We start from the raw sequence: 25,003 nt of genomic DNA on the forward strand, positions 1-25,003 counted from the left end.
AATAATTTAAATCCGTCTGAGGGCTAACTCCAGCCTGCTGCTGGTTTTGTACATAAAGTTTTATTGGAACACAGCCACACCCATTCATTTATGCATTGAATATGACTGTTTTAATGCTACAACTGCAGAGCTGAGAAACTACAACATACTGTCTCTAGATCACAAAAACCAAAAATATTTACTATCTGAACTTTTACAAAAAAAGATTACTGATCCTGATTTAAATTACAAACTTTTCCCTCATATTTTGGCCTTGAAAATATTTTCTAAACTTCTGGAGGAAGAAAAAAAGTAGTGATAAAAAACAATCAACCAAATATCCAAAAAGTATCAAATTACAAATGGCCTATATTATTTTTGTTAGCAAATTATTCAAATAAAAATAAAATCATACTTTATACATTTAGTCCAAAGTATCCTTTCCTTCATATTTTAAGATATATCAATTAGAACTTAGAAAAGATAAAGAAACTGAGGGGATCAGAGCTAAATGTCAGTCATTCCAATGAAGAATATCTAATTTTTACTTTAGTATTAAACTCTTGGCATCAATATTTTTAAATATCCATTATAATATAAAAAGCATCACTCCCTTTCCTTCCTAAAAGTTAAGAAAGAGCTACAGGCATTAGAACTTCAGCTAATAAAACCCCTCAAAAGTCTTTTTAAAACACTGACAATAAATAGGAACACTTGAGAATTTTCCCAGTTCAGATTTCTATCTCTTGCTACTTTTGAATTTCAGTGCCCCATAGTTTCTGATTCAGAACCTGCAGAATCCCCCCCTGGGGTCCACTACCACCTCACCCTAGCCCCAGTCCTTCATTTACTAGGTTCTGGCATGTAGCCCATTATCCTGACAACAGGCCTGACCTCATTTCAGCTTCCCTACTCTAATCTTGGCAATAACAGCTTGTAATACTCCTGTGCTCCACTATATGGCTGACCTAGGCCACTCCTAATTGCAGGATTCATTCTGCAGGGAATCTAAAAATTGAAGAGCACAACCTACAGTAGTTTCCTCAGCATGGCACTGAAAAGTGGAAAAATCAGCATGTCAACTTAACATGGAAATGTATTCACCATTTTACTTCCAAATACAACTTCTTGCAAATTAGAGAAAGAAAAACCACATTTCCTTTTCTTCAACTAAACTCAAATGAGGAAGCAACCTAGCCCTCATACACAGAGTGGCTGGATGGATAAGAAATAAAAACAAAATCAAGACCCAACAATATGCTGTCTGCAAGAGCTGTCTATCATTAGTTTTAAGGACAGATGGAGGCTCAAAATGATGGGGTAGAAAAAAGATATTCCATGCAAGTGGAAACCCAAAGAGAGGAAGGGTAGCTATGGTTATATCAGACAAAATAGGACTTAAGCCAAAAACAGTAACAAAAGATAAAGACAGTCATGTAAGAAGGGGGTCAATCCATCACAAAGATATAGCAATCAAAAAAATATATATACACCCAAGATCAGAGTACCTAAACAAATTAAGCAAATACTATCACATCCAAAGGAAGAAATACACAACAATGCAATAGTAGAGGACTTTAATATCTTACTATCAACAATAGACAGATCATCCAGACAGAAAACTAACAAAGAAATGTAGGACTTGAACCATGCACTAAACCAGATGATACTAATAAACAGAATACTCTATCCAACAGCAGCAGAAAACACATTCTTCTCCAGCAGACATGAAACATTCTCCAGGACAGATCACATGGTAATTCACAAAACAAGTCAGCAAATTTAAGAAGACTGAAATCATACCAAGTATCTTTTCTGACCACAATGATGTGAAAACTAGAAATCAGTCACAGTAGAAACACTAGAAAATTCACAAATATGTGGAGATTAAAAAACAGGCTCCTAAACAACTAATGTGTCAAGAAAGAAATCAAAAAGACTACCAAGAAGTATCTTGAAACAAATGAATGTGGAAGAACAGCATAGAAAAACATACAGGATGATGCAAAAGCAGTTTTAAGATGAAAGTTTACAGCAAAAAAATGACAATATTAAAAAGCAAGAAAGCTCTCAAATGAGCAGCCTCACTTTATAACTCAAGGAGCTAGAAAGAGAACAAACTAAGTCCAAAGTTTTCAAAAGTATGGAAATATAGTAAGTACTCACTTAACATTGATTAAGTTCTGCAACTTTAAGCAAAATGATGTATAATGAAACCAGTTTTACTACCGGCTGATTGATATAAATAAGTAAGGTTCCTACAACATCTCATCAATGTTATAATAAAACATTGAACAAAAAAATGATGTTATTTAAAGACCTGCTGTTAACAAAGATCAGAGGGGAAGTAAATAAAACAGAGACCAGGAAAATAATAGAAAAGATCAATAAAACTAAGAGCTGGATTTCTGATATACACAAAGTTGGCAAATCTTTAGCCAGACTAACTCAGAAAAAAAGATAGAGAACAAATAAAATCAGAAATAACAGAGAAGACATTATAACTGATCCCACAGAAATAAAAAGGATCATGAGAGACTACTATGAACAATTATATGCCAACAAACTGATAACCCAGAAGAAACAAATAAAGTCCTAGAAATAGACAATAATTAAGACTTGATCATGAAGAAATAGAAACTCTCAACAGACCAATAATGAGGAAGGAGATAAACTGGTAATCACAAACCTCCCAACACAGAAAACTCTAGATTCAGATGGTATCACTGGTAAATTCTATCAAACATCTGAAGAATTAATGTCAATCCTCAAACTCTTCCAAAAACCAAAGAGGAGGAAACACTCCCAAACTCACGAGATCAGAATTACCCTGACATCAAAGCCAGATAAGGACACTACAAAGTAAATGATGAATATACATGCAAAAATTCTAAACACTGATGAATATACATGCAAAAATTCTAAACAATGTATTAACAAACTGATTTCAACAGTACATTAAAAGAGCATTCAATATTATCAAGTGAAATTTATGCCTGGGATGCAAGAATGGTTCAACAAATGCAAAGCAATAAATAGGACACACGACATTAACAGAATGAAAGACAAAAATCATATGATCATCACGATCAGCTCCAGAAAAAGCATTTGACAAAATACAACATCTTTTCATGAAAAAAACAAACAAACCCAACCCTCAACAAAGAGTATAGAAGGAGCAAATTTCAATGTGATGAAGGCCATATGCAACAAACTGAAAGCCAACATCATACTCAATGGTGAAAGGTTGAAAGCTTTTCCCCTAAGATCATGAACAAGGCAAGGATGCCTACTCTCACCACTCCTATGCAATACAGTACTGGAAGTACTAGCCAGAATAATCAGGCAAGAAAAAAAAAGGCAACCAGAGAGGAAAAAATAAAGAAAATGGTCTGTATGAAGATGATATGATCTTATATATAGAAAATCCTAAAGATTCAACAAAAAAACTGCTAGAATAAGCAAATTCAGTCTAGGTGCAAGATACACTATCAGCATACAGAAAACAGTTGTGTTTCTAATACACTAACAAGATATCCAAAGAAGAAATAAAAAAAAAAACAAACCTGTATCAAAAACAACCAAATTCCTAGAAATTTAACTAAGAGGTAAAAGATTGCTACACTGAAAACTAGAAGCCTTTGATGAAAGAAATTGAAGAAGACACACATAAACCCCCAGGCATCACACTTCCTCATTTCAAACTAGACTACAAAGCTACAGTAATCAAAACAGTATGATACTGGCATAAAAAATAGACCCATAGAATAATGGAATGCACTCAAGAGCCAAAAAAAACCTCCCACACATACAGGGTGGGGCAAAAGTAGGTATATAGTTGTGAGTATGTAAAAGTGTTTATTCTTGAATTATTTATTATTGTATTATTTTCCACATGAGCAACTATAAACCTACCTTTGCCTTACCCTGTATGGTCAACTAATATTTGATTAGGAAGTCAAGAATACTCAGTGAGGAAAGGAGACAACCATATGCTGAAGAATGAAACTGAAACCCTATTTTATATCACTAAAAAAAAAAAAAAGAACTTGAAATAGATAAAAGTTTTAAACATAATATCCCAAACTGTAAAACTCGTAGAAGAAACCATAAGGAAAAACCTCCTTGACTCAGGTCTCAGAAGCAATTTCTTGAATATGACACAAAAGCACAAGCAACAAAAGCAAACATAAAGAAGTGGAACTACATCAAACTAAAAAACTTCTGTACAGCAAAAGCAGCAGTCAGCCAAATGAAAAAGCAACCTATGGAATGGAAAAAAATATTTGCAAACTATGTATCTGACAAGGGACTAATACCTAAAATATATAAAGAACTCATAGGCATCAACAGAAAAAAAAACCCCAATTCCAAAACAGTTCCTCTGAATATTCAGGGAAACTGAAATGACGGTTTTCCAAAGACATACAAAAGGCCAAATACATGCAAAAATGCTCAAAATCACTCACCAGGAAAATGCCAATCAAACTACAATAAGATATCAATTCACATCTGTCCATCTGACATCATCAAAACGCCAAGAGATGCTAAGTGTCAAGCATGTGGAGAAAAGGGAACTATTATGCACTGTTGGTTGGAATGTAAATTGATACAACCACTATAGAAATGGTATGAAGGTTCCTCAAAAAATTAAAATTGGAACTAGCATGACACATCCCAGCTATATACCCACTCTGGGTATATAGCAAAAATAAATGAAAACAGGATACCAAACATATACCTGCAACTCCCATGTTCATTGCAGCATTATTTTCTAATTGAATTTGTTGAGGTTACACTGGCTAACAACATCATATAATTTTCAGGTGTACACTTCTATAATACATCATCTGTATACTGTGTACTCACCACCCAAATTCTAGTCTCCTTCCATCACTATGTTTGATCCCCTTTATCCTCTTCATACTCTCCATACTTGCTCTTCCTCTCTGGCAACCACCATTCTATTGTCTGTGTCTGAGATTTTGCTTGTTGCTTTCCGTTTTATATCCCACATGTGGATAAAATCATATGGTTTTTGCCCTTTCCATTTGATTTATTTCACTTAGTATGATACTCTCAAGATCCATCCATGGATCTTGTCATTTGTTGTCACAAATGACAATATTTTGTAATTTTTTATGGCTAAGTAGTATTCCATTGTATGCACAGGGTGCAACAAAAGTAGGTTTACAGTTGTAAGTACACAAAATATAGTTTATTCTTGCATTATTTATTATATTATTTTCCATATGAACAACTGTAAGCCTACTTTTGCCCCACCCTGTATGTACCACAACTTCTTTATCCAATCATCTTTTGAAGGACGCTTAGGTTGTTTCCATGTTTAAGCCATTGTGAATAATGCTCATTGTAGCATTACTAACAACCGCCAAAATATAGATACAACCTGAGTATCTGTGAACAAATGAATGGATAAAAAGAATGCCATTCATATACACACAAGTATAATGCAGCCATGAGAAAGAAGGAAATCTTGTCATTTGCAACAACTTAAATGAAACTCGAGGGCATTATGCTAAGTGAAATAAGTCAGATAAAGAAAGACAAATACTTTATGATAACACTTATAAGTGGAATCTAAAAGAACCAAACTCAGAGAAACTAGAGAGCAGAGTGGTAGTTAAGAGGGACTGGGGGTGTGGGAAAAAGGAAGCTAATAATCATAGGGTACAAATTTAAATTATCAAATTAACAAACTCTGGGGACATAATATATAGCATGCAGATTACAGCTAATAATATGTATACTTAGAAGTTGTTACAAGAGTAAATTTTAAATGTCCTTACAACAAAAAATAAATGGCAAGTATGTGACAGGATGAAACGTGTTAGTGCTATGATGGTAACTATTCTGCAACATGTAAATGTATCAAATCAACATGCTGTATACCTTAAATTTACACAACATTTTATGTCCATTATTACTGCTCAATAAAGCCGGGATGGGTCTTATTTCCATAAACTTTCAAACTTAAGGGATGGGAAGAAAAATTTGAATTTAAGGTGCAATCCTAAGAGCAGTCTGTTAGTTTTCATATTTTGCACATCTTAAATAATTCATTTCTCCCTGCTTCCATAACCACTTACGTATTGAGACTCCCACAGATGCTGCTGCCAGTCCGTGCAGTAAAAACTTTGCTCAGCATAAGCTGTGGAGGGGAACTATGAATAAAAAGAAAGGAAGAAAGAGATCAAAACTAAAACACAAGAACTTGTTCAATTTACTGTAAATAAAAATGTATAATTCAGAGAGATTTCACAGCAGTCATAACAGCCAAGAAGCAGCCTTAAACCCATGAACATCATAAATTAAGTAACATGACATGCTCAATCTGAGTGAAGACTACATGAAATTATCTTATCTTCAAAAATATTCACTATTCTGAATGAATTTATTAGGAAAAAAAATCAGAGAATCCCTTACCGGATTTGATGAATTTTTAAGGTGGACCCTTTGTAGCTCATTGCTACTGAACCAAACATCATCTCTCCAAGCATATTGGCATCAGAAGAGCATCGAGAACCCTAAGCAATAACCATAACATTAATAAGATTGTAGAACTTAAAAATCTTATTACTATTTCAAATATTGATTTATTAAAAATTCCTTTGCTGTCATTATCATATGTAAGTTTTTAAAAGTGATTCTACACTGCTCTGCAGCTGGATTTTCTTCATTTTACAGTATCTTATAAATGTAACCAAATTATTGTACATGGATTTCCTTTAAGAGCTGCACAGCATTTTACCATATGAAAATACCAGTTTATCAAGCCAGCTCCCTTTACGGATGGATACTTAGGTAACTTCCAGGTTTTTACAATTACAAATAATGCACAAATGACCACTATTAACCACATCTTATGCATACACAATGTTTCTCCAGGACAGAAAACAAGATAGAATTCACAGAATTTATAGAATAATTTCTACCACTCCTACTGTGTAAAATAGGAGTAATTTGTATATATCTTGTATTTTTTAAAAACAGACTTATTTGAAACAGTGTCTTATTTTCCAAGAACTGATCAAAGAGGGTACAGGGAGGTAGAAGGCAAAATGGGAGATAAATGGTGACAGAAAGAGACTTGACAGGGTGGTAAATATGCAATACAATATACACATGATGTACTGTAGAACTATATACCTGAAACCTACACATTAACCAATGTCCCAATAAATTCAATAAAATGCTAAAAAAAAAAAAAAGGAAAACAAAAACAAACTAATCAAAAAGTTATTCCTTTCTACTACTCTTTGTCTTCATAGGAGCCAAAAAAAGGGTTAAAATTAAACACATCCATTTGGTTACTATTTAGATACTGTGGTAAATATCACTAACTATCTACCAAATATCTTATTCCTTACATTTTAAAGTCCTATTTGTTTCAGGGCAGTGATGTGCCCAACTGAGAAAAACCACATTACAGAGCCACCTTTATAAACAGGAGATTTGGGGTTGGTTTCTGTATTCAAAGGGTTAAACTAATGGCTGGAGTAGCAGCTTTCAGTACTATCCACTTATATGCATTCAACACAGGCCTGCTCAATGAAATATAAATGGAAGTCACTGAAGATGAAGACGCCATAGTAGGACCACAAGGCAATGATTACACATTAATTATGTCTAGGTGGAAACACAAGGGAGCCTTGGTTATCTTGAAGCCAATATATCATACCTAGATGGTCTACCTCCATACTTCTTGTCAAGTGAGGAAAATAATCCCTAATTTGCTTATATCACTATTTTAGAGGGTGTTCCAAAACAATTCTTGAACAATACAGAACTTAAACAACTGGTAAGGAAGATGACACTAATAACTAAGACAGCAAGTGATGATTACTTGCAAATTTCACTTAAACCATCTCAGTGAGGAAAATCAAGAATTTGAAGCTTTTAAAAAACACTTAACAAATTCTTCTGATAACAATAAAGTGATAAGGACCCCCATTTTGTAAGTGGAGACCAAGGAGTACCATACTTTGCCATGTATAATGTGCTCTCATGTACAATATGCACCCATATTTTTGGCCCAAACTTTCAGGAAAAAATCTTTAGTTTTAAGTTTTTAATTCAATTTTTCATTTATTTATATTAGGATACATTTTTGTATTATGAAGGATATTATTTTGCATACAGGTATCATTATTGCTTTGTAGAGTTATACTTTTAATGTATAAATGTAAATAAAAGAATTAAAAACATTTATATAGATACAGAACCAGTACTACACATGTTTATACATGTGTATAACGCACATCCTTCTTTTTCCCTAAAAAATTTGGGCAAAAAAAGTACATATTATATACACAGCAAAATATAGTACATCTGCACGCTATTTTTCTTTTATAATGACTTTAAGCAGTGACTCCACTGCTTATTTACTATCTTCATTTAAAAAGTCTATATATTGATATTTCTGTCACCTTTCTTTACAAATACATCCTCAAATAACAATCCATTTCATTATACATACTATTTTTAGTTTCTTATATCTACCAACTTATATATTATTCCTTTTCTTCCTCAGTGTTGTAGTTTTAATCTTGCTTTAATAAAAACACAAAGCTAATTTTTAAAAAGATTTTATTTATCTATTTTTAGAGGGAGAGGGAGGGAGAGAAAGAGAGAGGGAGAGAAATATCAATCAGTTGCCTCTTACAGGCCCCAACATGGGGATTTAACCAGCACCCAGGCATGTGCCCTGACCAGGAAGCAAACTAGCAACCTTTTAGTTTGCGAGACAACACCCAACCAACTGAGCCACACTAATCAGGGCACAAAGCTAATTTTTTACAGAAAAAATCACTTCTGATATACCTAGGTTAAGATAAAATTTCTATTTCAAAGCACAAAGGTTTGGGCACTTAGAACAACATTTTAGAAACAGAGCAGAACAATTTTTTTAAATAACCAAGTAGTTTGATTTTTTTAAAAAAAAAGATCAATGCCACTCTTAGTGTCAACCTAAATTTCTTCTACTAATGACAAAAATCAGAGTCTTGCCCTGGCTGGTGTGGCTCAGTGGGTTGAGGGCTAGCCTGCAAAACAAAAGGTTGCTGGTTTGGTTCCTGGTCAAGAGCACATGCCTGGGTTACAGGCCAGGTCCCTGGTTGGGAGCGCATGCAAGAGGCAACCAATTGATGATTCTCTCACACAAGGATGTTTCTCGCCCTCTCTTCCCATCCTATAAAAATAAATAAAATCTTAAAAAAAAAAAAATAAATGAGAGCCTTCTTTTTGCAAGTTCATACTTGCTATCATGTGTCTAACTCCATTTGTATTTTGACTAAAGTTATTTTTTATATAAGGCAAGAATTTAAATATTAAGGCATTTATAAATAGAAAAATTCTCAGAAAAAAAGACAATAAAAACGAACTGATGTTTCCCTGGCCTGTGTGGCTCAGTTGGTTGGAGCGTCATCCCATAGACAAGAGAGTTACAGGTTTGATTCCTGGTCAGGTTGCTGGTTCCATCCCTGGCTGTGGCATGTATGAGAAGGCAACCAATCGATATTTCTCTCTCACATGTCTCTCTCTTTCTCCCCACCCTTGCCCACACTCTCTTTCTAAAAGCAACGAAAAAGTGTCCTCAGGTGAGGATAAAACTATTTTATTATATAAAAAGTAAAAATAAATTACTGTTTACAATTTTATGAGACCACACAGTTTGCTATTAGAGGTACACTTTGCCTGATCTAATATGTACCAAATAGTTATCATGAATGCCACTAGCATGTCATATATTTTAATGTGATATAATCTATTACACAATAAAGGCCATAATTAAGAAAGTTTTATTACCCTTAATGCCTTATTTTTTAAAGGCCCTTATTTGAAAGGTCAATTCTTTGCAAGTCATTACTAAAAGTTAATCTATAATAATCTGTGTTAAGTCAAAGATAATTAATATTCTAGATACCTGAAATCACATCTTATCAAGTGTAGTGGACTATATGCTGCAATAATTAAATGCCTTCTTACTAAAAAAGCAGATTTCCAGGACCATACTGAACTAATCAGAATGTATGGGTACATGACCTGGGAATCAATACCTTAAAAAAGAAAATCTCTAGGGACTCTAATGCAAAAGGAGATTACAACCCCTCACTCCTTCATGGTGCCTAAAATCTGAATCTATTTGCTAATATTCACTTTTTACTCCATAATATTAGAAAAAAAGGCAAGCTTGCACAGTTGGCCAAATTAGAAAATGTCCAAACTGGTATACATATGATGATGTATGTATGCATCAGCACTATTAGGAAGGTGAAGAAGGAATAGAGGAGGGCAGGAAGAACTATGTAGTACCTCCTAATATCTGGATTTTAATAATTTCAGAGTTATTACTGTCTGAATGATTTGGTATGAGAGCCAATTTCCATCTACACACAATTACCTAATTACAAATAGTTATCTTCATATTTCAATAATTAAAAAGTATTTATGTAAAATAAGAAATTATTCCAGGAGTCCAAAAAAGCTGAAGTAGGAAATAAAAGGTGGGAAAAATACCCCTGCTACCTATGCTCATAGTTCTCTGTACTTCCCCTACCCTAAGATGTATTGAATTGCATAAACTTGTTTAATTACCTGCCTCTCCAGCTACAATGTAACCTCCAGGAGAGTAAAAACTAGTCCATGTTATATCCCCAGTCCCTAGAATAGTGCGCAACATATTGCAGATACTGAAAAATATTTATCGATGAATGAACAAATAAATAAATGACATCCGTGTTCTTACCTGGTACTTAGGACACTGTTCTTTTACATCAGAAGATGAAGTAATAGAACTATCTAAAGAAGATGAACTGTCTCCTCCAGGTTTCAGTTGGCAGCATTTCCCAAAGACTTTAACTTGAGCATCACTACAGAGTTTCTGAAATAGAAACATTATCCCCATTCATATTTTAACTGATTTTTCACCATATACAAATTTAATTATAGCATAAAAACCTTTGAAAAATCAAGAATGAAACCTTAATTAATGACTATTTGCATTTTACCATATTCTCTCCAACACTATTTTCTGTTCTATATCTCATAACTATAACACTTGTGAAGACTATATTGTACTTTTTTCAGCAACATCATTAAATCATGGGGATTTTTCTATATTACTATAGATGTTCATTACTAGCAATTTAACAAATACACTGCAGCATTTTTCAAATGATTTGGTCTTAAAACTCCTTATGCCCTTAAAAATTATTGAGGACCATAAGGACCTTTTGTTTATGTGAACTGTATCTACCAATATTTCCCCATATTACAAATTAAAACAGAAATTTAAAAATACTTATTAATTCATTTAAATATAATACCCCCATTACAAGTGAACATAAGCAACATTTTATAGACAACAACTTCTGGGGAGAGATCCAGAAGTGCAAATGAGAGCTTTATATTTTACTGCACAAGGTCTGTCTAGAAAAAGTCCAACCACTGTTAATATTATGAGAATGGTTGACACAACATTAAGGTAGCCTGGCAGCCAAAGAAAGTGGAATGGAATGGGCATGCATGAACAATGATGACTTCACTATACTAGTCAGTGGGAGCAGTAGACACCATTGAGTGAGCATGCGTACTGTGTGGCCATTGCATTCAAAATGACTGAATGAGTAGAACAACTGATTCAGAAGGCTGCAGCCATGGGCACTTGGTGATTGGCAGCTTCGACACCACAACGTGCCTGCTCATGCATCACATCTAGTGCAGACTTTTTTGGTAAAACATCAAATCGTCCAGGTGACTTAGCTTCCCTAGAGTCCAGATTTGGCAGCCTGAGACTTCTGGCTTTTCCCAAAACTAAAATCATCTTTGAAAGGGAAGAGATTTCAGACCATTGATGAGATTCAGGAAAATACAATGGGACAGCTGATGGTGACTGGGAGAAGTGTGTGTGGTCCCAAGGTGCTAACTTTGAAGAGGACAGAGATGTCACTGTCCTATGTACAATGATTCTTGTATCTTGTAACTTCTTCAATAAATATCTGTTTTTCATAGTGCATGGCTGGATACCTTCTGAACAGACCTTGTGTGTGCACACATAATAAATTTAATCTTTTGAAATAAAAATTTATTAAACAATTACATTTTTATTAAGAGCTAACCTTAGGACGAGGAAGTTGTACAGTCTAGTATGGAATAAGAACACATTTCTATTTGTTTTTCTTTATTCCTCTTGCTCCCCTCTCCCTCCCCAACAGATTGAGCTTTCACTGCTCACAGCTACCAAAGTTGCAACCCACTAAAGTCTGTGATAATCCTCCTGAAAGCATTCCAGTGCTGTATCCCTCTTCCATGAAACAAACCTCAGAAAGATTTCAGAAGAAGTAATCTAACTGATATCACAATTTTCAGAAAACCAAAGGCATTGTAAAAGAGAGCATCTGGTAACTCCAAATCATCTCTAACCAAAAATGTAAAGAGAGAGGGTGGTAAAATAAGAACAAAGGCTTTAAAACGAAATAGACTGGATTTAAATCCTGGCTCATTGGGGAAGTTACTTGATGTCTCTAAGCCTTATCTGTTTAATGGGGAGAAAAGCTCTACCTAATGGGTAGGTTATTTGTAACACTTTAAGGAGTATGTATGCATTTGTGTGTCTCTCTCATTATATACTTATAAATAAATGAATAAATAAATAATAAAGTGCCCTCCCTATACAGTCTCTACAACTAGCATATGCTTACTGATATGCAGTTATAAATATTATTAGAAAAAAGTTAAAGCAGGGGCTAACATAACTGAATCCCTACTCCCAGGTTCAGGAACTTTACTAGATATATTTCATCAATAATATTTCTTTTAAATACTCACTAAAAATACTGGTATTTTCAGTACTGATATTGTTGGCAACATCTTAATAACTTCACAACTTATTGATTGCCAACAAAATGCTAGGGCTTTAAGTATATTTTCTATAATACTCAGTGTAGTAGATATTACAACCCAATTTTACTGTTGAGAAACCTGAAGTCCAGAGAAGTCAAGTCACTTCACCAAAGTCATAAGACCCAGTAAGTCTGTAATATACATGAAATCAAAATCCAGTTGGTATGAAAGATCCACTACTACAAACAACCCATTTATCTGTTAACAAAAGCATTTGAGTACCATGTGTACCGAGTGAGCACTAGGGAACAAGGTAAATAAAAAAGACACAGTTCTTTTCCTCATGGAACTAACAACCTAACTGGGAAAAGAGATATTTAACAAATAATTAGAAAAATATATAAATGAGATATGTAGCCCTGGCTGGCGCAGCCCAGTGGATTGAGCGCGGGCTGCGAACCAAAATGTTGCAGGTTCGATTCCCAGTCAGGGTACATGCCTGGGTTGCAGGCCATGACTCCCAGCAACCACACATTGATGTTTCTCTCTCTCTCTCCTTCCCTTCCCTCTCTAAAAATAAATAAATAAAATCTTAAAAAAAAAAATAAATGAGATATGTATTTCAAATGTTTTTAAAAAGTAGTAATAATGGTGTCAACTCAGTTAACTCATAGGCACTTACTTTCTGGTCAGACACTATTTATTCTGTTTTACATAGATTTTACTCTTTTATTCCTCACAATTCTACAAAGTTGGTCCTATTATGATCCCCATTTTACAAATGTGAGGTCAAAAAACAATGTTTAAATCAATTATCCAAGAGAGTACTTAACGTCGTCAAGAGCGTTCAAGGAAATTCCCCTTGATTGTTTACGCCACTGACTATGAAAAAAAAAAGGCATAGGAGTTAAGGTGAAAGAGAAAGATGGGGAGGGCTAGAAAGACATTCCAAGCGGAGGGACCTTCGTAGGTCCAATCTCTGAAACAAGAAGTAATGTGATAGAGGGAGAAATGGAACCAACATATATCACTTCCAGTACTGAGGCATAAACAGCATGCACAGAAGCATACATACGAGCACGTGCATGCATGTACACACACACACTTTCACCCTTCTCCTACCAACTTCACAGCTAATGTCTTTTCTCTCTCCTATTTTGAAGTTATGACTTTTTTGGAAACCAAACAACTGTAGTGGAAGATGGTCTAGTGAGGGGACAGGGGACAGTCACCAACCTTCAGGTAGACATAGGCCTTGCATGAGCATAACTATAGGGCAAAAAGGGTTTGGTTTTCTCATCTTACTTTTTTACTAAAGGAGATGATATAATATTTTTAATCCACAATAACTAACAATACCCTACCTTAAGCATAAGAAGTTATAAACATCACTTTCTTAAGAAAAAGGCTTTTTAATAAATGGATTATAATTTTCATTCTTTCTCTATGTTTACAATCCTGCATTAATTTATTATATCTTTTTAGCCTTCTTCACGGTGAAAAAGTTTCTTCAGTCTCTCTTTACCTTTCATAACCCTGATGCTTTTGAGGACAGATTATAATGCAGTTATTTTGCAGACTGAATTTTTTAGATGATCCCTCGTAAGATTCCGGCTATACATCCTGGAATGTAACACCACATGAGTAACAGTGTTCCTCTCATTGAATCTTACCATGAAGCATATGATTCTGATTTGTTCAACAATGATGACAGTCTTGATATTGATGATCATATGATTATGCCTACCAAATATCTTCACTGTAAAGAAATATTTTTTCCTTTGTAATTAATATTTTGGTCATGAGGATTATAAAACTACACATGGTTTATATATTCCAAATATGCTGTCTCTCATTAAACTTTCAATTTATTAATTTATATCACTTCCAGATTCCTATTTTAATCAATGAGTTATAATCCTCTAACATTATTTGTTTTTATGCTAAAGTTTTCCTGACTTTACCCCTTCAAGTGAGAGCCCTTCCAAGCTGGTTTCTATGCCCTTTTGACCCATTCCCATCATTCTTCAAACTTTTAACACAAGAAGTTCCAGGCTCATCTTTTCCTTCCTTGTCCCAGCCCAAGGACCAGTCAAGTTCTCCAAGTAGCCCCGGTTCCACTCAGCGGAGAATGGACTTTCAGACAAGATCTAGAGGCTAGGTATGCCTCTTACACTGGAGTCTTGTCCTTACACCCTCTCAGTGGGCAGAGCTAGAGAGCGTATCTGTCCACATACACACATGCATAAGCTTGCATCTACATTTATTGTGTTGTGTATATAAGTGTGTTTATATAAAAATATAAGTGCATACCAATATCTCCTGTTCCAATCCACAGGGTTCTTCCAGTTTTCTCCCCTTATTTATAACTCCCTTTTCTAACATTGAGAAAAACATGCCTCTTGTTGTCCTTAACATATATTTATTTTATCAACTCCCTTGTATGAAACTAGCATCTCACTTCCCCTGTCACTCCCTCACCTGCATGATGATACCCAGGGTGACTGTCCTCCTCATCCTGCCTGGGCCGTGATAACCTGTGTTAGCCCAAATCTTATGCAGATGCCCTCCTCAACCTACCTGGGCTCTTGATACTCTGCTCAGGTCCACCAAGCTCCACCAACTGACATTAGTGTTCGGCCCTATCTACTGGTTCTAGGACTCAATTATTCAGAAAGGGGAGAAGGGTGGGAGAAAGGCAGGCACAGGGGATTAAAATCTTTAACCTGGACACATAACCTGGACACATATTATAATCCATGTTCCAGATTCAGTCTCACAACTGAAATTCAAATAAATAACTGGGACTTAATACAGTATTTCTCAGTTTATAAAAGTCTTTCACATGAATTTTCAACTTTTTTGCTTGTTCTGTCAACGTCTCAAAAATTTAAGTTGTATAAAACTAATGTGTTATATGATTCAAAAGTGAAACAATATAAAAAATTATGCAAAAAGAACTCTAGGTTCCACCTTCTTCAACCACCCTATTTCCCACCCCACACATTCCCATTAAATATAAACTAAAAAAAATTATACCTTACTTAACCAGTCATCTACTAATGGATGACACTGCAGGTAAACTACTGTGTCAAAACATAGACATAGATAATTTTGGAATATCTCCAGATTACCTTCCACAGAGGCTGTACCATTTCACTCACTCACTCTAACAGCAAAATGTTGTCATTCAATGTTTGGGTTTTTGCCACTTTAAAAGGAAAGAACTAAAATCACAGTATAGTTTTTTCAATTCCTTTATTACAACTGAGAGTAACAACTGTATTAAATGTGTAGTGAACCTTTATCACGTGAATTCTCTGCACTTGTCTTTTACCCAATTTTACACTAAGTGGTTCTCCTGTCCTGATTTCTAGGAACTCTTTATATAGAAAGACTGCCACTTGATATTATATATTGCAAAAGTGTTTTTCCCTGGTACTATTTGTCTTTAACTTTCCTTTCATGTTTTTTTTCTTTTTTGTTTGCTTTTGCTTTGTTTACCACACAAGGTTTTGTTGTTATTGTTTTTTTATTGTCAAATATATTGGTCTTTTCCTTTATGGACTCTGGATTTTAAGTAACTCGTATTTTCATTTGTAATGTTATAGTTTTATTTTACAGTTAAATGTTTGATACACTTTAGATATGACATCCAAATTTATCTTTCTTCTCAATGGCTTTCTAATTGTCTCAATACCACTTACTACTCTTACCTTAGTGATTTATGATGATGCACATTTGCTGAATTCTAAATTTCTCCATATATTTGGACCTACTTCTGACCCTCTATTGGGTCCACTAGTGTAATTGTTTATGTGACACTGTTTTAATTATTTAGAGTTTATATTTTCAAATCTGGTCAAGCTAGCTCATCCACATTGCCCTTCTTTTTCTATTTTCCAATCAGTTATTGCAAATGTTTTCCATCTGAACTTTAAAATCAGCTATCAAGTTCCACATACCATCTCTACCAATTAAATAAAGTTGGCATTTTTATTTAAATAAAAACATTTTACAAAGCCACTTAAAGAAATTAGAAAACTTGATGACAGTGAATATTACTCAAGAAGATATTTTGCCTTTCCATTTGCTCGAGTAAGCTTTTATGTACTTCAGACGACTTTTAAATTTCTAAACACAGGTTTGTTACGATTATGCATAGATATTTTTAACTGGCTATTTTAAATGAAGTCTTGCCTTCATATCTTTTAATTGCAAGTTATTTGTATCTACTGACTCATTGATTTCTGTGTATTAACTTTTATATAGAAGCCCTTATAGAAGTCTATGAAAGCTTGGCTCTCAGTTTGTAATTCATGATGATATTATTTTCTCAGTATTAGGATAGAACTTCTTCTCAATAAAATTTCTGGTAAATTATATGGCCATATTAGCATTTATAATCTTTATTCTCTCTCGCAGATTGTTTTAAACTAAGAAAAAGAAAGGACACAAGACGTGATTTCACTATTTATCATATTTAAGTAGAAAGGTGCTGTGTACAGACAAGGCAACAACAGCAAACTGCTAATGCCTAACTATTTAAGCATTACGTATGAACCCAAAATTTTGTGTAAGAAGTTTAAAATTTGTATCGCACAGTCATTCTTTGCCTATACAGAACCCACATGATTTGGTGTCCCAAAGGTAGAGGTACAAAAAAATGAAAAAAATCACTTAAAGATCAAACAGCTTGCAAGTTGGGGGAAAGAACAGTATTTGAATGTATTCTGTAGTATTCAAAAAAAACATATGAAATCTTCATAAAAGAATTTATAGGATTTTGATAATATACTTCTTAACTGTACTTAAAACTGATCAGGGAGGTAGAGAGGGCTGGGGGGTGGGGTGGGATGGGAGTAAAAGACAGAAAACTGTATTTGAACAACAATTAAAAAAATATGAAAGAAAAACTGATCAAAGTATGTGCTGAGTACTTAACACATGAGAAGCAGTGTGCAGTTTAGGAAACAAAGGTAGATAACAAAGGAATTTTTTACTTTGTTTTTTTACCCAGTCTAAAAACAAACACACAATCCCTGGCCAGGTTGCTTGGTAGAGCATTGTCCAGATACATCGAGGTTGCAGGTTTGATAACCAATCAGGGCACATACAAGAATCAACCAATGAATGCATACATAAGTGGAGTAAATCAATGTTTCTCTCTATGCCCCTTCTTCTTTCTCTCTCTTAAAAAAAATCAATAAATAAAAATAAAAACAAATACATAGTTATAGCTATAATATAGAAATCTATGAGCAAAGAATTATGAGAATTCAGATGGAGGAAAAAAATAGGCCTACAGGAAATCAGAAGGAATTCATACAATTCTGATAAGATGAACCCTGAAAAATTATATCCATCTAGGAAGATGGCATGTAGAATGAGGACACACAAAACGAGTGAGCCTGGAGTGATTTCTAGTCACTGATGAATGTGTCTAGAGAAAAGTTTAAAGAAAAAGTAAGCTTATGGAAAAATTTCAGAGGACTGAGGAATGAGTGATTGGTAAGAGATTAGAGCCAGGAGACAGATTACTACTCAGACACAGACAGAAATGAGACTAAGAGAAGTGGAGGAAGACAACAAAAGATAGAGAGACTGGAAGCTACACTGAGAAGAGCCCAAGAGACACTGAGACAGGCAGACTGGGTGACACCAACAGACACAGGGAAGGAAAACTGACAGTGACCAAGAGAGAAAGAGGCAAACAATGGAAGAACGCATATATGAAGGAGAAAGGAGGCTATTTTGCTGGTGTTGGGTAAAGAGGCTTTGTGAATGTTTGCAGGTAAAGAAAAAAAAAAAACAAAACTGAGAGAAGAAAAAGAAGAGAGCAGAAAAAAGTAATGATTAATGAACCCCCATTCCCAGGAAGGGTAGACAGTGTAGGTTCAAAAACCAGCATGAGCCAAGGCTTACAAGGCTATTTAAGATAAGGTAAAAAGGAAGGATGTGAAGAAACAGACAATGAATGGCATTAATTTAGACACAGAGTACAGGTCACATGCTGCAATTCAGTGGAACATTATCAAGCACAAAGAAAAGCCTCAATAAATATGTGCTAAAAAGTAATCAAAAGAGCCCTGGCCAGAGTGGTTCTGTTGGTTGGAGCCTCATCCCATCCACCAAAAGGTTGTGGGTTCAATCCCCAGTCAGGACACATACCTAGGTTTGGGGTTTGGTCCTACAGGAGGTTACTAATCAATGTTTCTTTCTCTCTCTCTCTCTCTCTCCCTACTTCCCTCTCTCTAAAATCAATATACATATCCTCAAGTGAGGATTAAAAAAATAAAGGATTCAAGAGTGCTGATTAATCAATAAATGTCAACCTATCAATTCAGCAGTATAAATACAAAGACATGCATATCACTTTTGCAACTACCCTTAGTTTTCAACTGTCGGTTGGCCAAAAAGTTCATTTAATTTTTTCGTGTAAAATAATATACACTTTTCAATTTCAAAAATAACTTTATTGATTTGAATATTTTGAGTATGTTGGCTATCTCCCACATTATATAATGCTGATCGTTCTCAATTAATGTCTCAATTTGATTACTATCAACTTCAACTGGTCCACCCAACCATGGAGCATCATCCAGTGAGAAATCTCCAGCACAAAACCTCACAAACCACTTTTGACACATTTGATCAGTCACAGCACCTTCTCCATAACACTGTACAAATCTTTTGTTTCAGTTGTGTTTTTACCTTTCTTGAAATAATAAAAGCGTAATACACCAAAAATGTTGCTTATTTTCTTCCATATTCAATATTATGATGGCTACACAAAAATTCACCAATTTGATAATTTTTTTAAATGCATGCTGATACGACAGCTGTCAAAACACAATCTAACAAAATTGTTTTGAATGAGGTTAAAGACAACTAAGCACTGCGAGAGCCATCTTATGTAAAAAAAACAAGCAAACTTTTTGGCTAACCGAATACAATTCTATGACTCTATGGCATCTCACCACCCAGATAGTCAAACCAAAACGCTGGATTCACCACACATTTCTTTCTCCTTTGTCTCCCATATCTAACCATTCTCCACACAGAAGCCAAAGTGATTTTTTTCACTATTTTTAAAAATTGAGATATAATTGACATATATTAGTTTCAGGTGTAAAGCATAATGATCCAGTATTTTTATATACTTGGAAATCATCTCCCCAATAAGTTTAGTTAACACCCATCACTTTGCATGGTTAAAAAATTGTTTTCTTCTGATGAGAACTTTTAAGATATGCTCTTTTAACAAACAACATTCAAATATACGACAGAGTATTATTAACTATAATCACCATGCTGTTCATTACATACCCATGACTTATTTCACTACTGGAAGTTTGTATATTCTGACCCACTTCAGCCATTTTTCCCATCTCCCACTTCCACCTCCAACTACCACTTATCTCTCCTCTGAATTTATGGGTTCAGTTTTTTTGATTCCACATCTAAGTGAGACTATACATATTTACCTTTCTCATTCCCATTTATTTCAGTTATCATAATGCCCTCAAAGCCAATCCATGTTGCTATAAATAGCAACATTTCATTCTATTTTACGACTGAATAATATTCCACTGTACATATACACCACAGGGTCTTTATCTATTCATCCATCAATGGACACCTCAGTTACTTCCATGTCTTTGCTATTGTAAATAATGCTGCAATGAACATAGCATTCATGTATGTTTGCAAATTAGTGTTTTTATTTTCTTTGCATAAGTATTCAAAAGTGGAGTTGCTGGCTCATATGGTAGTTATACTTTCAATTTTTTGAGGAACCTCCATACTGTTTTCCATAGTGACTACACCAATTTACATTCCTACCAACAGTGCACAAGGATTCCCTTTTCCATCACACCCTTGTAAACACCTGTCTTTTTTATAATAACCATTCGAAAAGGAGATGATATTTCACTATGGTTTTACTTTGCATTTCCCTGATGATCAGTGCTATCATCTACCTTTTCATGTATCTGTTGGCCATATGTATGTCTCCTTTGGAAACATGTCTATTTAGAGCTTCTGCGGAACTTTTTAAATTAGTTTCTGTGGGAGTTTTTTGCTATTGAGTTATATAAGTTCTTTGTATATTAACCCCTTAACATATGATTTGCAAATGTTTTCTCCCATCCAGTAGAGCCTGCCTTTTCATTTTGTTCATTTTTTTTGCTGTGCAGAACCTTTTTAGTTTGATGTAGTTCCACTTGGTGATTTTTGCTTTTACTGCCTTTGCTTTTGGTGTCAAATCCAAAAAATCATTGCCAAGACCGATGTCAAGGAGCTTGTTGCCTCTATTTTCTTCTAGGAGTTTTAAGGTTTGAGGCCTTACATTTAAGTCTTTAATGCATTTTGAGTTAGTGTTATGTATAGTGTTAGACAGTAGTCCAGTTTCATTCTTTTGCATGTGTCCCAACATCATTTATTGAAGATACTGTCCCATATATATATATTCTTAGCTCTTTGATCATAAACTAATTGACCACATCTGTGTGAGTTTATTTCTGGGCTCTCTACCAAACTGATTTTTTTTTTTAAATGTAAACCAAATCCCTTTAACAGCTGCCTTCTGCCTTTAGGATATAATCTAAGTTTCAGGCCCTAAAAATACACTGGTTCCTGCTCCATCTTGCTCCAGCTTCATCTCCTGGTACTTTATTACTTCAGTATTACATTAGTATGTAAAGTACTAATGGAGCACTTAGTAACTCCATTAGTACTTTAGTAATGGAGTAATCCATTACTAAGATAGTAATGGAGTAATTACTATCATACCAGCTAGACTTACCACCTTTTAGTTCCTTCAATTCAGCAGGCTCCTAGGTCACTTTGCAGACTACATTTGCTGGTCCTACTACTAGGAATACTCACCTCCTATTCCATGTCCTCAATTTCTTCAGATCTCAGCTTGAATTTCACTTCCTCAGTGAAACTTTCCTTAATACTCCTACACCCAAAATGATGAAAACTGGGTTCCCTTCTCTGGAATCTCATAAGCACTGTACATGTCTTATTCATAATATTGGGTGGACCAAAAAGTTCATTTGTTTTTTTCCATAGATGGCTCTTAGTAGCACTTAGTTGTTTTTAATTTCATTCAAAACAATTTTGTTAGATTGTATTGCGACAAGCTGCCATATCAGCATGCTTTTTTAAAAAAACTTATCAAAATTGGTAAATTTCTCTATAGCCATTTTAATACTGAAGACAGAAGAAGATACACAATATTTTCGGTGTATTATGCTTTATTATTTCAAGAAAGGTTAAAACACAACTGAAACACAAAGAAGATTTGTGCGGTGTTATGGAGAAGGTGCTGTGACTGATCGAATGTGTCAAAAGTAGTTTGTGAAGTTTTGTGCTGGAGATTTCTCGCTGGACTATGCTCCATGGTTGGGTGAACCAATTGAAGTTGATAGCAATCAAATCAAGACATTAATTGAGAATAATCAATGTTATATCACAGGAGACATAACCAACATATTCAAAATGTTTAAATCAACAAAGTTATTGGTGAAAATGAAAACTGTGTCTTTTATGGAAAAACCTAAATGAACTTTTTGGCCAACCCAATATTTAATCACAATGTGGAATTTATTAATCTGTGTATTTCTTTGTTTGATGTCTACCTTCTCTAAAAGGTGGCTAATTGCAGACACCAAGAAGACACGAGACTGCTAAGTCTCCAAGTGCCTAGTACTCTGAAGATAGTTATTTGAATAAATAATACTTTAAGAACATTTTGCAATGCTTATTTTTATCAGATTGAAAAAAGTGTCTAGATAATGGCAAAAAATCTGAAAAAAAAAAAAAAAAACAAACTCTCCAGAAAATTGGAAAATACGTTAGTAATTACAAGAACATAGTAAAATCTGGCAATCAAAGTAATTTAAAAATGTGCCTATTGTATGCCACTGCAGTAGATGCTGTGGATGTAGCTACAGATAAAACAACAGACCACAGTGAAAAATATATCAATTTTTCCCTAAAACATAAAATTTCAATTACGAACTCTTAAGTCTCAAAAAATAAACATTTTTTTTTGCTTTAACAGACAATTCTACTGGTAGTAAAGACTTCCCTAAAGTATTTTGTTTTTAGTAGTTTACTAAAATTTTAGTGAAAACTGTCAGTTTAGGAAAGGCAAGAAAGCACAATTCCAGGATTCCATTTCCAGATTACAGGACTGATTTTTTTTTTTTAATTTACTTTCTTTTAGAGAGAGGCAAAGGGAAGGAGAAAAAGAGAGAGAAATATCAGTGTGCGAGAGATACATGGATTGGTTGCCTCTCACACGCCCCCAAACTAGGGACCTGGCCCGAGACCAGGCATGTGCCTTGACCAGGAATCTAACCAGCAACCTTTCGGTTTACAGGCTGGCGCTTGATCCCGAGCCACACCAGTCAGGGCAGGACTGATTCTTTACACCAGAAAGTATAATGGCAATAACAGCAGCAAAGATAACCACAATCACCTAGGTTTTCTTGGCTGACTAAGTGAATATCCATGTAACACTGCTGAATTAGTCATTTATTTCAAAATATGATGCTGAAAGTGAACAGAATAGTGAACAGAAAGTGAATAGAATCTTGCTACCATTGTAGAGTGGGGAAAATATGATAGGCCAAGGGCTACAAATTTAACTTTCTACCTTCAGACAAATAATCTTAGATAAGTAATTTCACGTCTCTAGATCACACTTTCCACATCTGTTACAGTGAGAGGTTTGGACTGGATCCTCTATAAGTACCCTTGTAGTTCCAGTTATATTTCTCAATACAACTAAATAAATAAATAAATGTCAAACTAAAATGTTCTGTGGGATTAGACTGATAACAAATAAGGCAAGTGTTTTTTTCTTTAAAAAATCAGGGCTCTGAATTATAAAAGCATGGCAAAGATGTTTTACACTAACAAACAAAACACCACAATTAAAATTTTACTCACTTTGAGTTAAAATATTTGACATTAAATTTCAACCAAGTCAATAATGATGCTCACCGATACTGATATGTCCTCATTTTTTCTCTTAACACTGGAGTCAAACAAGACATTTCTCCCTCGTCTTTCACAGTCTTGATATACAATCAGTCGAATCTGGCTTGGATCAAACTCTGGCAAAGGCCAACTTTAAAAAAAAAAATCCATTAGAGTTTTTCAATAAATATTTCACATCAATTTCTAGAAACAATGTCTATATAACAAAACCCAAAATTGTATTATTGCTCAAGAATATATAGTACATCTTTTAGAAAAGGCAATCATTTAGTTTAGGGATGAAAACTTATACAGCTATAACACTTTAGATTAAAAAGTAATAATAAAAGTTGTGGCAAGTATCACTCTGTGTATATAAAATATACTCCTCATCCCATATTAATCTAAAAACAGCTAACATAAATACTTAAATATTAAGCACACAAATATTAAATACATTTAATATCACAAAAATACATATGGATTTCATTGCATGGACCCTCATGGCATAAAAGTAAGCCTTTATTTTTAAATAGTTTTGTTACTGTTTCTTTAATATGGAAATGCAAAAATAGTAATAGTTTTCAGTTTAAATAACAGCAGTTAAGTAACTACAAAATAACAAGTAAAAAAAAATGATGAAAGAATCACAAATGTGTAAATTCTCATATAGAGCTGGTGTAAGTAAACATCACCACAATCTCTTTAAAGACAGTCTTTTAAATAAAGTCTTTTAAATAGACAAAATCTAGTAAAATTGCAGTTGACCCCAGCAATTCCATTCCAGAAAAGTTTAACATTATACAAGAATGTTCACAGCAATACTTTTCATAACAGTTGAAAACTCAAACAATTTAAATGTTCATCAATAAAAGAATGAGTAAATATATTATGGTATATTCAGACTAGGTAGTACTACACAACACAATAAGCACCAGCTAGAAGCAAAAACAAACACTAACATACACACACACACAGAGCTACTGTGTTTTTCCATTTAAATCAAGTCAAGTTTTATCTAGGTTTGCATAGTTTTTCAAACTATAAGGAAAATGAAGTGATGGCTTCAAAGTTTGGAGAGTGGTTACCTCCTGGAGTAAGGTGCAGGGGGAGGCGGCGATTGGAAATGTAATCAGGAAGGGACCTACCAGGTGGACTGGGACAC

At 34.3% G+C, this 25,003-nt stretch overlaps 1 protein-coding gene and 1 long non-coding RNA gene across 3 annotated transcripts in view; one reads left to right on the forward strand and one right to left on the reverse strand.

Annotated features, from left to right (window-relative positions):
• Positions 1-25,003, reverse strand: part of FNIP1 (folliculin interacting protein 1) — a 123,363-nt gene that overhangs the window by 48,097 nt on the left and 50,263 nt on the right. For both annotated transcript variants that reach the window (XM_028527517.2, XM_028527518.2), the window contains exons 2-5: positions 23,863-23,989; positions 10,748-10,882; positions 6,427-6,527; positions 6,090-6,164 (exon numbers count right to left, since the gene is read on the reverse strand). In XM_028527517.2, the coding sequence (XP_028383318.1) occupies positions 6,090-6,164; positions 6,427-6,527; positions 10,748-10,882; positions 23,863-23,989 (438 nt within the window). The remainder of the gene's footprint in view (positions 1-6,089; positions 6,165-6,426; positions 6,528-10,747; positions 10,883-23,862; positions 23,990-25,003) is intronic.
• LOC118498056 lies at positions 13,442-15,125 on the forward strand. The gene is made up of 2 exons (XR_004900580.1): positions 13,442-14,948; positions 15,000-15,125. It is a non-coding gene; the product is annotated as an uncharacterized LOC118498056 (long non-coding RNA).

The sequence above is a fragment of the Phyllostomus discolor genome, chromosome 13 (genome assembly GCF_004126475.2).
Source record: "Phyllostomus discolor isolate MPI-MPIP mPhyDis1 chromosome 13, mPhyDis1.pri.v3, whole genome shotgun sequence".
NCBI classification, from domain to species: Eukaryota; Metazoa; Chordata; class Mammalia; order Chiroptera; family Phyllostomidae; genus Phyllostomus; species Phyllostomus discolor.